Source organism: Tiliqua scincoides, chromosome 4, assembly GCF_035046505.1.
Source record: "Tiliqua scincoides isolate rTilSci1 chromosome 4, rTilSci1.hap2, whole genome shotgun sequence".
Classification (NCBI taxonomy): Eukaryota; Metazoa; Chordata; class Lepidosauria; order Squamata; family Scincidae; genus Tiliqua; species Tiliqua scincoides.
The window spans coordinates 75976177-75990924 of record NC_089824.1 but is presented as its reverse complement, the minus strand read 5'-3'; the positions used below and the strand labels follow the sequence as shown (position 1 = coordinate 75990924).

Genomic DNA, 14748 nt, shown 5'->3' with positions numbered 1-14748 from the left:
TGTCACCTCCCCTTGCACCCTCTGATTCAAAAGTTACTTTCTTTGTCACTTAAACTGCACTTTGCCATTCAAAAGTGAACCAACCCAGTGGCAATTCCATGGGAACTACTGTCCGTACAAACTTATTTAAACAAAACATACAAATGTGTAATCTGTTTCTACTACTCATCTTAAAAGCAGAAATTACTTCTTAGTAAATAGGTCTATAAAAGTGCTTTTAAAGTGACTCATCAAACTCACCCTAGAAACAGCTGTTCAGACTATGAACTACCTAGAAATCATCATGCTGACCCATCATATCATGTACCATTAACTTTAAAAGTTACAGCTTAACTTTTGAGGACTACAAGTTAGGCTGAATACATTTGGCAAAGCACTAAATTTGGTAATGGCGCATAATTCCGTTTCCTGCATTTCTTAAGCTAGGTAACACTCTCTGCCCCCCGCCCCCCACACACAATCTCTACTGAAATCTCATAAACCAAAAGGGATGGTCATGGAAAGGGGAACTACAATTGCAGAGCAAGTCCTTTACGTGACTACAATTGTGCAAAACTAGCAAATCTAAATATACTTTATTTGCATAGTTTGTATGCGCTGGACAGTTGAGCTTTCTTTGGCACAAAACTTAGGTTTCTAAGATATAGGAGTCAGACTTTATCACAATGCAGAATATGCACCCCCTTGCTGCCAGTTATAATTTAAATTTCTGGAGTTTGTCCAAATTGGCACACTGATTATGCCAATGCAGGGGAGGGCACCAGGATGCAGGTCTCTTGTTACCTGGTGTGCTCCCTGGGGCATTTGGTGGGCTGCTGTGAGATAAAGGAAGCAGGACTACATGGGCCTATGGCCTGATCCAGCGGGGCTGTTCTCATGTTCTTAATCAATAGATTTTACCAACCCATTACACTTCTCTGCAAAAAACAAACACGTGAAAGAAATAAAAATATTTAAATAGGCCGGTTTACATTTTTTATTGCTCATTTCTTCCAAGGTAGAATAGAAAACCTCAGTAGCAGAGCGGGGGGAGGGGGGGATAGAGCTTTAAGTGCTGCAAGGCTCCAAAGCTTTGCTGTGTAGAGTTGCTCCCTCTTGGAGCCTGGCCAGAGGCAAAATCAATGCGCAGGACAAGTCTCCACATTGCTTTTGTTCCTTGGAATGGCCCAGAGAGCAAAGGGGAGGGGCAACTTACATGGCAAGTTTCTGAGCTGTGTAGCACTTACAAATCTGCCCCCCTCTGGTTTCGCTACTGGAGGAACCCCCCCCCCACACACACAAAATTATAATTTACTCATCAGACTAAACCATGCAAAACTAACCAAGTTATGCAAAATAAGTAAATCTGCACAGATTTTGATAGCTTGTGAAATCTGGAGAAAAAATAGATTTTTTGTTTCAAGTCAAGTCAAGTGCTCGCTTCAGCAGCACATATACTAAAAAATTTTGTTTCACTGGTGGCAGAATTTAGAGTTTTGGATGTACTTCCTTTTGTGCTAGCTGTTCCAAGAATGAAAACTGGATTAACTCGTTTTCCCACTGAAACTACTTTGAGATTTTATAGTGCCCAAGTTTCTCTCAGTCATGCTGTGTAAACTGGCACTCTCTCAAAGCTTTCCAGTGCAGAGTTGGACATTCAGTGCACATCATGTCTTCAAGATCATTCCTCCTCCCTTTAGTTTATCGAAAACCTCCACAACAGAATAAAAAACTTTCCTAAAGAAGCAATTCGACAGATCAACTGAGCACAGATGTGATAGAAAACAGAACGCCAAAGCTTTTCTGTGTACTTGTACTAGAGTGGCTTGCTACTGAAAGAGGAATACATTTCAGATTGGCATTTCATTTTAATACAGGATTCAGAAATCATAAGGAATGTCTTTATCAGATGGGAGATTCTGTAAATTGACTGCATAACGCAGTACGGTAGGCAGCCTGTGGCTGCATAACCCACACACTTGTACTTTTATTAATAAACACTGAGCTTCTCGATGAGCAAGTGGTGACATACAATTTGCTAAAAACTGATGTCACATACAGGTACAGACAGTCTATGCAAGTTGCCAGCTACTGTTTTAATATATTAGTAAAGAAGCAGTTAGGGCAATCTTTAGGAACATTTCAGACATGTCCAAATTAACCATTATGGTTGTCAAAGAAAAGCTAAACAAGATAATCCAGAATCCGGAGTAACATATAGTGGCAGGGTGGACAGTAGCTCAGTAATACAGCACGTATTTTTGATGCAGAAGGTCCCAATCCCTGGTAGAGCTGAGAAAGTCCCCTGTCTCTCTGGAGAGCCACTGCCAGGTAGTGTAGATCAGTGCTTCTCAAAATACGGTCAGCAGAGCTGTTAGCTGCTGGTCCTTGGCAAGTCTAAGGCACTTGGGAAAGGAGCTTCTCCCTTTCTCCTGGCTGGTTCCAACATGAGAGTGCTGCTGGTTCTACTCAGTCTGAGAGACCAGAGAAGAGTGGCCACTGTGTAAGGAGAGAAGGAGGTAGCAACTGAGAAAGAGGCAGAAGACTGAGTTCCACCTGACTCTCAACCTGATGACAGAAAAGACTTGATGAGTCAGAAAAGAGGGAGGCTGCCCATGTGGAGGGGTGCAACTTTAACCAAGCAAAGATTCTGCACTGTCAGACTAAGTTAGAGAGGAAAAAAAGAGGCCAGACTGCTTGAACGTATTTCTTATTGCTTTCTCTCTCTCAATCCTATTGGTTGGTCGGGCCTCAGTCACAACCCAAAACTATATATTGTCCACAGAAAAACAAAGAAACAAAAATATTCTCCTACATTCTTCTGAGCTATTATAAGCAGGAACAAGTTTTATTTCTAATTGTTTAAAATCTTTGGCCTTTCTACAGATCTTCTTATGATGGGCTGCAGTGCTCAGTTTTCATGTGTTACGATGACTACACAGTATAGTCACCAGGGTTTATGCTGAAGAGACCTTACTTCTTGCTTTAGCACTGAACCACACTTGGCAGTTTGGGTTTCGATGCTAACCGTGTCATATGTTGCAGCTGGAAATCTCTGGGACACTATGCACCTGAAGGTGAGCCACAGGTGCTCAAATTCTGACTGTATCCTACGTATATGTACTCAGAAGTAAATTCTACTGTATTCAATGGGAAAAATGGGTATAGAATTTCAACCTTAGCTGACAAACTTACTGGCTGGTCTACTATCACCATTTGTATGTGAAAGCAGATTCTGTACAGACTTTAATCTTATTAACATACTTGTATGGAACCTTTATTGGCCTAAAAAGCAATAACAACAACCCTAACCAGTAATACATACAGAGGCAGAAACATTCAGCAGCTTTAAACACAATACAGCAGCAAATAGTTGGATCAGGCATATAAACATTCTTAGGTTACTCAACTACAATGCATTCATCAGAATTATAATTTGAGCCTGTTTCTCTGGAGCTCAGCACATCAACAGAACAGCATGGAGAATGGCCGCATCAGCCCATCCCCTGAGGTTAGCAAGCATAGAGGCAAGAAACTTCTGGTGTGCGGCTTGATGTAGAGGGCAGGATAACATCACATGTTCAAGCGTTGCCACGTTTCCATCCAGAGGGGCAGAGTCTGTCTGGTTTAGGTACCAAGCTGTTAACAAGGCTGAAGGGATGATATTGCACCTTGATAGCATAAAGGCCCTCCTAGACTGGGTTTGTATAGTTGGTGTAAATAGACTGTCATCACCGGAAAGTTGATAGGTAGGTGAAAAAACAAAAGGGAGCATGTAATATGTGAATGGAGGGCTAGCCAAGATCCTGGGTTGGGGCTGGATTACAGCATATACAAATGGGGTGTGGTAAAGCTAACAATATTAAATTATATTGTTTTCAGAAGTACATATTGATATTTATACCACGACACTATAATACATACTTAACTATGTACAAACATACTATTAGGTGGACATCTGGTCACTCAAATTGAAATGTAGCTCACTGGCTGAATCACGTATAAATTCAAGAGGTTACATAGTACTACTTCACAAGAAAAGCACAAGTGCATGTGCATTCCACTGTTTCAGATATAAGACCCTGAACCCACAGATCTGAGAATGTAAGCATTATTTTCTTACATTTTAATAATGTAAGATAATTCAAACATTTTAATAATTTTCTGTCCTATTCCTCAGCATCCCTTAAGAGATAAAGACAACTGAGTTGCACACACTTATCCTCCCATATTCCATATTCGTAATAATATATAAATACTATAATAATCTCAGGCATACCCCACATCAGATAGTTTGAGAAGCACTAGTGTAGACAACACTGAGCTAAGATGGACCAATAATCTGACTCAGGAAAAGGAAGCTTCCTATGTTCTATGAAATGCTCCACTGCATAGAGAGAAAAATTTCAGAAAAAGCTCACTTCAAAATATGCTACCTGATCTTTATGTGGTTTGAGGGCGACAACTTTATTGCACACGCAACAGATAGTGTGGATAAATACAGACAGCCATTTAAGAAGCAACTTACTATGGTGGTAATACAGCTGCAAGGGTAGTCAACATTCTCATCCATGAGGAGACCGCTGCTATTCTACTGCTTCCCGGGATTTCCAACTGCATGCGTGTACAATAAAAATCCTCCTCACCAAGCATTCCATAACACATGCTGCAGTTTCCCTTAAACCAAGGGAAAGACCTCCCCATTCAGCTTTTGATCATCGCAAGTGCTGGCCATACTAAGCTAAACTCATTAGATTTTCAGAAAGTTCTCAAATACATAGAAAGCATGTTCGGGGGGGGGGGGGAACACCCAGATAGCTCAAGCATCTGGGCTGTGCTGTACACAACAGAAAATCAGAGGGAAAAAGCAGGTACCAAAGAACTTCCATTGAGACTCAAATGCTGCACTCGGACCTTTTTTGGAGGTAGGGGGCTGAAAAGAGACTTACCATTCACACCTTTGAGACTCCCATTAATACCATCACCATGTTGCCTCTTCTGTGCATTCTTGAATTCCTTTAGTGATAAGTAAAGGACTTTCCGGACCACCCTTTCTTCTGACCAGGGAATCCCATCACTATCGTCCTGTTAGGGCAAGAGAAATAAAAGATTAAACATTTTTAAAGACGTTTATTTTCAGTAAAGGACCTACCACAGCAGATCTCAAGTTTAAAGAGCAGATACACTTTCAGGGTTCCTTTAAAGCTAACATAGCATTGCAAGATTTCTTGGAGGAAAGGCAGATAAAACCAAACAAAGAAATAAAGTGAAGCGCACAAAACTGAGAACACATTTTCTTGAACCAAAGTTGTGAAGTAATTATCAAGTCACCGGACACAAAATCTACGTGGCTTCCAGTTTCTAGCACATGTGTTTCAAGCACATTCTACGAGATTCTTTTTACATGCCCTTTTCACTTTATTTTAAAGCCTGTACCTGTACAGGCTTTTACATGCCCTTTTCACTTTATTTTAAAGCCTTTGCTTTCCCTTCTCATCTTCTCCTACTGTCACCTTCATATCTTCTTTCAAGTTCCTCTTTCTTTCTAAAATAGTTTCCCTCTTTCTATTAGTAAAGTTTTCCACCTGCCCCTCCTAAAACTGCCTTCTTCAGTGGTTTCTTTCTAATTGCCATGATAAAGGTTTCTGGTACTGCCTGCCATTCTCAAAAATATGATTGGCACTTGCTTCTCAAAGTGCACACATGTGGCAAAATAGACACGGTCACATGACACCTCACCTGTGTAAATGATAATATCATGTCTGAAGCACCTCTGGATCCAAGAGACTGTGGCTAGATAGCCAACATACCACTATTTTATATCTTGCTTTTTATGTTCCAGATCTTGCTCATTTTTGTTCCCCCAACCAATTCCTTGCCTCAAAGTTTCTCAGTGGCCACATGACTGCCAAGTGAAAAGATCAGAGTTTTTTGGATGACTTTCATTTTGGAAAGCATAACCCAACTCACTGCTACAGTTCAATGAAAAACCAAAACACCAGTATCAGTGATCCATTCCAGAGGCCAAGAACATTTATACACTGCATTACAGGTACGGTCAATGAGATTAGTATTTTTTTTAAAGTAAATTTATTTGGGTAACCCAGAGACACTGCGGATGCTTGGAGCTGAAAACATGCTGCTGAATACCAAGTACAAATGTTTGCTTTCAGATCATGACAGATTACATGACTAGGGCAAAAGGAAAATAGTAGAGATAGCAAAGCAAAGTTAGCTATTTGGAAGAATATCATCTTTACACACCGGGGGGGGGGGGCACTACCACACTGCAACAACAGAAAATTTTGCCTAGATTGCTTTGAACATGAAGCATATGCTCACTGAAGTCCTCTTATATCCTCTGAAGCCCACAGATATCCTCTTCACCTCCCAAACTCCTCACCATCCACATGCACAAAACTATCAAAGCAGCACCTTTGACATGCACATATTACAGGTCCAGTAATTTGTGACTCATTCCAGTACGGATATGCCAACAATGCCTCTGAACACACCACGGGTGTCATTCCCTTTCTGCTGAGCAAGTGAAGTATCTCTCTCCCCACATGGAATTCAGAAGGGCTTACAACAGAGTAACATGGCAGTGCTCCTCCTTAAGCCTGAATCCCTATACAAAAAACCCAAGTTCTGATTTTTCCTCAACACTCATTCAAATGGAAACAAACCACTATTTAAATGGATCTGGTGCTCTGGTTTAAATTCCCCCAATACTCTACAGCAGTGTTTCTCAAACTGTGGGTCAGGACCTACTAGGTGGGTCACGAGCCAATTTCAGGTGGGTCCCCATTCATTTCAATATTTTATTTTTAATATATTAGACTTGATACTACCATGGCATGTGACTGCATTTGGGGAAATGTTATAGATCTGTTCTTTTAACCGGCTGTATATGCTTTTAAAAATGATAGTAAATGAGACTTACTCCTGGGTAAGAGTGGGTAGGATTGCAGCCTATTATTGTTAAAAATTTTCCTGCTTGATGCACTTCCAAGTCATGGCATCACTTCTGGTGGGTCCTGACAGATACTCATTCTAAAAAGTGGGTCCCAGTGCTAAAGGTTTGAGAACCACTGCTCTACAGAAAGAACATCTAAAATAACAACTACTCCAAATAGTTCTCGGCTGTTGCAGTGTGATAATGTTCCTGGGAAAAGGTCCTCTCTAATATCACATAGTTTCCTTATTAAAACTGTGTAATGCTTGAAAACTACTAGATATTTCTCAGTAAGTTAAAATAAAACAACAAGCCTCTGCTGAAATGCCCAAAGTCTAAATTTAGACAAGATACAAGAGGGATGGGGGAAGAAGGATCAGGAGATCAGGGTGTTGATTGCTCCAAGGACAGTGTCTTCATAAAAGTTTGCAAATCAATGAAAGCTGCTTTTTTCCCTAGGCCTGAAAGGAAATAAAAGCATAAGAATACTAGAATATTCAAGATCTGATGCATTTAGAATTTCACTTGAAAACAAAAACACTACAATCTAATTAACTGACCTAAAATCTAATTAATTAGGATGTGAAGGGGGGGAAATCTACCATTTGTATTATTTCACTGGCAAAGTGAAACATTCACATGGGATTAATCTTTCCATTATTCCTGACAGACACTGATCAGACAAGTTAGTGACCTATGAAAAGTAAGAACACCTTGTGGGACATCACTGTCAACAATCTAATGCAGGGGTGTCCAAACTTTTCCACATCATCTCTTTGACACTGCATCTGGGGCCAGGAAAAGAAAGTTAATTTACATTTCAAATTTGAATAAATTTACATAAATGAATACATTAAAGGTCAAACTTATATGAATGAACAACGGACTTGCCATAGCTCATGGCCTATAAAAGGCCTAGCACAAAGCAAGGCCGGCCTTTCCTTTGCTGCCACTGCTGCATCACAGATGTGAAACAACCAGTGGAGGGACCCCTCGACCCACAACTCACGAGAGATCGAGCAGTTGGCCGTCATGCTGACAGCAGGTGCGTCGGGTCAGTGTGGGCTCCAGCAAGTCTCTGGAGTGCCAGAGCTCACTGGAGACTGAGGGCTCCCAGAGGGCCAGACTGGGAATCCTCGAGGGCCGCAAGTGGCCCCAGGGCCAGGGTTTGGGCATCCCTGATCTAATGCAACAATTTTCAACCTGTAAGCAATGGCACACTGATGTGCCATGAATGATCTGCAGGTGTGCTGTGGGAATTTTTGGGGGGGGTGTCATTTATTAATAGGGCATTGGGGAATGTAAGCTCCTCACTGTCAAGGTAGTGTGCCTTTGGCAATTGTCCCCCCCAAAAAGAGGGTGGTGTGCCCTGATAATTTTAGTGCCTTATCAGTGTGTTGTGAGATGAAAAAGACTGAAAATCACTGATAACACAAATGACCCTAAAAAGGAGAATACTGTGACATACTGTTGCTTTGGTTTTGGACAACCTACAGTTGTCATAAAATCTATTTCAAAAAGCTGAAATAGGAGGAGAAAATGTTAGGCCTTCTTTCCTTCTGTAGACAATGGAAGATGCAATTGCTGAGCTTGGTGGATTTTAAAAGATAAAGACTATTCATTATACACATGGAGTTAATCTCATCTAGCACAATCTCCCTCCAAAAATTAATGAATTTCATAATCATTTTATATCTTCATACTCACAGTTCTAATACTCTGTTTTCCCACTTGGGTAGTGTTAAATATACTTCATTTGTGTATTGCTGGCTTCATGAAGCCAAATAAAAAGGTTAGGATCTCGGCAACATGGCAGTATGCTGCTATGATAAAAGGTTTGGACACCCCTGGTATGTCAGGAGGACCACATCATCTCTCTTACATTGTGTCAGGGCCAGGAAAAAAAATGATTTAATTTACATTTAAAATTGGAATAAATTTACATAAATGAACATATTAGAGATGGAACTTATATGAATGAAGGTGTCATGACAGCTCCAGGCCTATAAAAGGTCTTGCATAAAGCAAGATCAGCCTTTCCTTTGCTGCCACTGCTGCTTCACAGATATGAAACACCAAGCAGTGGAGGGAGCCCTTATCCCGTAGCTTGCACAAGAGATCGACCAGTCGGCCCTTGCTCTGAGAGCAGTCACATCAGACCAATGCAGGCTCCAGCAGGACAGAGGCTCACTGGAGACTGGGGGCTCCCTGTGGGCCAGACTGGGGGTCCAAGAGGGCCGAAAAAGGCCCCCTGGGCAGGGGTTTGGGCAACCCTGTGCTGAAGTACTAAAAAGAGCCACAGGTTCTATATTCACATTTATACAGCATACAGACAAGTCAGAAAGCACGTTATCTCTGTAATACTTACAACTATCCTGTAATGTAAGCAAGTGTAACTATCCTAACGTTCCAGATGTGGACAGGTGAAATTGAGAGACAAGCGGATGGTGTTAGAGTAACTACAGAGTACAGGACAGAAGAAAGATTTCAACTGAGAATATCTTGGCTTGCCATTCAGTCACGGAGCTACAGCAGATTTCCAGGTTCTCAAGTCTAGCCTTTGACAAACAAAAGTCAGAGTTCAATGTAACAAAGAGCCTCTAGAAAAGATGGGAGGCTATTTGTTTTACTGGATGTAAACAGCTTGACAGTAGCGATTATTTTATTTGAAGAGAGTTCATAAGGATGGCAATACTTAGAGGATGTATGACTCAGTTGGTCTGGCAGTTTTCCAGGTCTGCTCCTGGAGATCTCCCAGGAAAGCACCTTCTGACCCCATTTCTTGTGCCAGGTCTTAAGAGGGCAGAACTACTCCCAACAACATTAAAGCAATGTTCAAATCACCTCTCTCAAAAAAGTTTGTCACGGCACACACTGAATAAACGGGTTGAGCATGCCCAGTGGGAACATTTTTTAGCTTCTTTGTTTGGAGCAGCATAGCTTCATGTCATATTACTAACAATACTGCTTAGAATGTTTATAGCTCTTCAGAATATTCAAAGTGTTTGTTATCTTGTACTATCACAGTCAAGAAAGCACTAGATCTATAGAGTCAGAGGCTCCCAAACAGTGCCCTGGGGTGTTATGAAGCACTCACTGGGGCATTGTGGGATGCCCCCCACATGGTAGTGAGACTGCAGCACAACCCTCCCAATGGTGTCAGGAGGCTCAGCGTGGCAGGCAGCTCTCCCACTCTCAATTTATGTGTGCTTAGGAAGGCACACCCTCCCATTCAGAGCATCTTACCACCATTTGTAGGGTAGCTGCAGACCTCTGAACCCAGAAGTTAGTAGCAGTGACATCATTATGTGACATGAAACATGTCATTTACTTCCAGGTTTTGAGTTCTGGGGAACGGAGTCTCTGGCCAGGTAAGTTTGGGAAGTGCTATATAAAGCCAATCAATACCATCTTCTCTGTATTGCAGATAGAGAGGAAGGATGACTAAGACACCTGGAATCTGATTATTCTGTGGTTGATATTTGAATATCACACATTCTGGTCAGAGGTCAGCACAATCCTACACAGGTTTACTCAGAAGTAAGTCCCACTGTGTTCAATTGGATTTACTCCCAGGAAAATGTGTACAGGATTTCAGCCTTAGACACTACAACACATTAGAGCACAGTTTCACAAGTAGTTTGTCAAGGAGTTGGGGGCACAGTAAAAATGTCAACAGAGGAACAAAACTCTTATGTCAACTCAATTTAACCTAGTAAGATAAATATTCCAAAAATGCCTGTAAAAAAAGAAGTCTCATATGAGTGAATGGCTATAGTAAGGGGGAGGAGACTGCAACTAGAAAATTCTATGACCTGGAGGCCACACCTGAAAAGGCCCTTTCCTATGTTCCCACTATCAAGCTTCCAATAATGGGAGAACACAGAGCAGTATGAACAGTTTCAGGCTCCAATCCTATCCACACTTTTCTGAGAGTAAGCCCTGTCAGACACAATGGGACTTACTTCTGAGTAGATATAAGACTGCACTGTCAGACAATTGTGTCTGGAGGCAGAGGGCAATCTGTCTTTTCCTAAAGAAGCTGCTAAAGTAGAATGAGTGTGTAGTACTTTTTAATTAATTAAGTGAGCAACAATGTCAAAAGTTTTCCTGTTTTCATTTGCATTGGTTTTAAAAAAAACAACAACCCTTAATTCAAACAACAAATCTAAACTGAAGGTAGTGTGGATCCATTTCATCATGCAATAGTAAGGATTTAAATTGGAAGATTTCTTCTCTGGAGGTAGTAGCTTGAGGACAAAAACTTCTTAGTGCCCCTTCCAATTTAACTCTTCTTTGAAAATTGGTTGGAGAATCATCTAGGAAGTAAGCAATTTCATTTATGTGTGCCAGACAGTCAAGGGGGGGGGGGGTGATAGAATGACAGAGAGGTGCACACTTGCAGGGTCTTTCCTATTTTTTGGCTTACTGTGGCTAATATCTGTGCAACAAGGAAATCTCCCCCCACCCCCACACACATGCAGTACATCATTTTATTTTATTTTATACAAGATGGCATTCTTTTGCATCTTTTTAGATTGTGAGCCCTTTTGGGACAGGGAGCCATTCAGTTATTTGATTTTTCTTTGTAAATCGCTTTGTGAACTTTTAGTTGAAAAGCGGTATATAAATACTGTTAATAATACTAATACTAATACTACTACTAATAATAATAATAAGAGAAAAAGGAAATCCATACACATGTAAAATTTGGTAACTTCACTAACAGGCTGCATTTAAAGCATATAATTGTAGGAGTTCTACCAAACAACTTTTCTCACAGGTATAGGCCAAGCTAAATATTCATGGGAAAGCATTTTAAAGAGGTGTGCTTCCAAGAAGAAGCACTATGTTTTTCATTAGAAGGCAGCTGTTGGGGGGGTAGGTCAGGCCTGGTGGGCCCCCACCCTGGTCAATCTTCAACACTACCCCTGCAATCAGCAACTTATGACTGTTTTGGTGCTTATTCTAAGAAGCTTTTATGTGTCAGCTGTACTGATTCAGCACACATTACATCCATGATTGTCAACCTTTTTCATCTCACAGCCCACTGCCAAGGTGGTAAAATTGTCAAGGCACACCATCATTTTGTTTTTGTTTTTTTTTGTTATAAATTGTCAGTGCACACAGTGCTGCTCACATCCCCCAATGGCCCTGCTACTAAATGACTCTCCCCCAAACTCTCACAGCACACCTGCAGACCATTTGCAGCATACAGGTTGCAAATTGCTACATTACATTAACAAACGCTTCCATTTCAAAGCATCCTAAGAGGATATGTGCACAATGTTTTGTTTTTTTTAAAATACTTGCCCTGATTTGTTCTTGCAGCCCTGAGACAGACTTTCACTTTCTCAATTTTGGAAATATCAAAAGGTAAACTTTCCCCAAAGCCATCCAATGGCTTTGCAACAAAGCCAAGCTTTAAACCTAGGTTGAAGATCCTATCTGAAAATCATCAAGTAGGCCTAGTCATACATACTATGTAATTCTATATTGCAAGTTTAAATAATGCTAACTCAAATCTAACAGCAGCCTTTGCTCTGTTTTCTCTCTTTTCCCCCTAAACTATGGCTGCAATTGGATTAGGGACTTTGGCTGAAAAACAATTATTGCACCAACTGAGCCACCAACTGAGCCTTTATAAAAATCTACTGGACAGCTGCCAAGTCAGTTTTCTGAGTATGGGCATGTCAGACATCTGAGATGGTAGTCAACACAGCCACATGTGCTGTATGACATCCATTTCTATGGTTAAATGCAGCACTGTAAGACCTGTTAAACACAGGGGGAAAGCCTATTCAGCTGTCAATTCAAGAATTTTCATTATACTAAAGGAGGGAGGAAGACCAAGTTTCTCCATACCATTTCCTTTCTATGCAAACAGAGTGAATCAGAATATTACTAATTTTAAAACGCTACAATAATGCTATCACTACACTGTTCCATGAATTACCACACTAAACAAGAAAACATTGTTCAAACATTCCTTTCAACTCCGTTTCAGATTTTCTGAAGCTCTCTCTGTGGCACTGATGAACTTGATCCACAATGACAGCTTCTGAAAATACCACATGCAAGAAGGCCACTGCTAATTGTATTTACACACAATTAACATATGCAACGTAACATTTTCTTGACTTGAAAATGGTGCTTGCCAAGCTGCAGCTGGTTTGGTATGATGCAATTATTCCACTATTTTTGTTCTCCAATTACTAAATACTAGCTTAGAAACCTCATACAAGCCTTAACTTGGAAAGCACAAGAGCAGACATGTCATAGTGTCTATATTACTACCTCCTTGTTTCTGATCATTACACAGAATGCATACATAAAACATGAAAGTCCACATATACACACTACACACATTGGCATTTGCTGATCAAGGTTAACTCAAACTGCCATTTACAACCATGCCGCGGCTTGCAAAAACGTCAGCAGAGACATGAACGCCAAGTACATTAAAGTTGCAGAATGGCAGACAAGTCTTTGGCTTCCAGGCTCTTAAATTTTGGGTCACAACTAGTCCATTCAGAACTGGGTGCGGAGGGAGCAGGGCCAGAGGAAACTGAATGGCTGTGTTTTTCTGAGCTCTTGAAAGCTCTTGGGAAAGCATGCTATTTCCTCCCAAAAAACCGTGGGTCTGAGGAGATCCGAAGATCTGTGATCAGGAGAGATTCGATCCTACAGATGGTGTACGGTTTCAGAGAAGAAGGGTCCAGCCAGGGGCTGTTTTTTTCTCCAAGGGAACCCAGCCATCAACGTCAGTGTTGGTGAGGATTCATGTTGAAACTAAGCTGAAGGTCCAAAGCAGGGAAGGACATTGGAAGAACTAAGTGAGTGTTATTCTGCTGTGTGTGTCTGGCATTGATTGATTAATTGACTGCCTGATTAAGCTTTTGCCTGAGGGAAGAAGGAGGGGCAGATTTTCCCCCTCTGGGAAGAGGAAAGAGGGGGGAAGCTTTCTCCCTTGTTTCACTTGTTTTCACTTTCAAGGCTTAGGCTTTCACTTGTTTGCTCCTGTGAGAAGAAGCTTTGGAGGAGACCTGCTGAGCTTGTTATGGAAATATGAGAGTATAACTCTAATATAAATCTAACATTAGATTTACAAATCTAAAACTCGTTGGATTACAAATTAATTGTTTTGGAATATAAACTCTGCTTTGAACTCTGCTATGAACTCTGCTCAGTTTCGTTTTCCTGTGGAGATCCTGCAGTGCCTGTGGAGAGGGCTGGAGATCTGCATTTCTTTGTTTTGCAAATGTGGTTTATTGTTTTGAATTCCTCTCACTATCTCCTGGAACAGAATGCGGTTGATACAGCAACAAACATAAGCAATAGAATCAAAACAGAATAAGAAGAATAGAACATCGGGGACATCTAGAGGAGTTAAAAAGACATTGCAAGGACAAGAACAGGACAAGTGAAGTAAGGAGGACAATACGCTGAGGACATCTAGTGGCGATAAAAAATATTGCAAGGCAAAGGTTTATTTGACTTAAAATTTCCTTGTGTTGGTTTTTATGGGTGAACAGTTGATTTCTTGATGATGTGATGTGATATAAGGGTAACTGATAGCGATATATGTGATAACAGATATTTGAGTTTTACAGGAAAGAAGACATAAGAAGGAAGAAAAACGATGACAGGAAAAGGAGCGAAAGTTAGGGGCTCTCCTGCCCTGGAGTCAAGCTTGGGAAAACTAACACAAGAGGAACCGAAAGGGAAAGATTGGAAGCAGACAATACAAGATAATATAGAAAAATTAGTGGCGATGGGACAGCAGCACACAAATCAATTTCTGCAGGTTCAAG

General features: G+C 40.9%; 1 protein-coding gene across 1 annotated transcript in view; it reads right to left on the bottom strand.

Annotated features, from left to right (window-relative positions):
- The window catches only part of JARID2 (jumonji and AT-rich interaction domain containing 2), a 217727-nt gene that overhangs the window by 101411 nt on the left and 101568 nt on the right, over positions 1 to 14748 (bottom strand). Inside the window, exon 2 of the mRNA XM_066624063.1 lies at positions 4929 to 5064. Coding sequence (XP_066480160.1) covers positions 4929 to 5064 — 136 coding nt within the window. The remainder of the gene's footprint in view (positions 1 to 4928; positions 5065 to 14748) is intronic.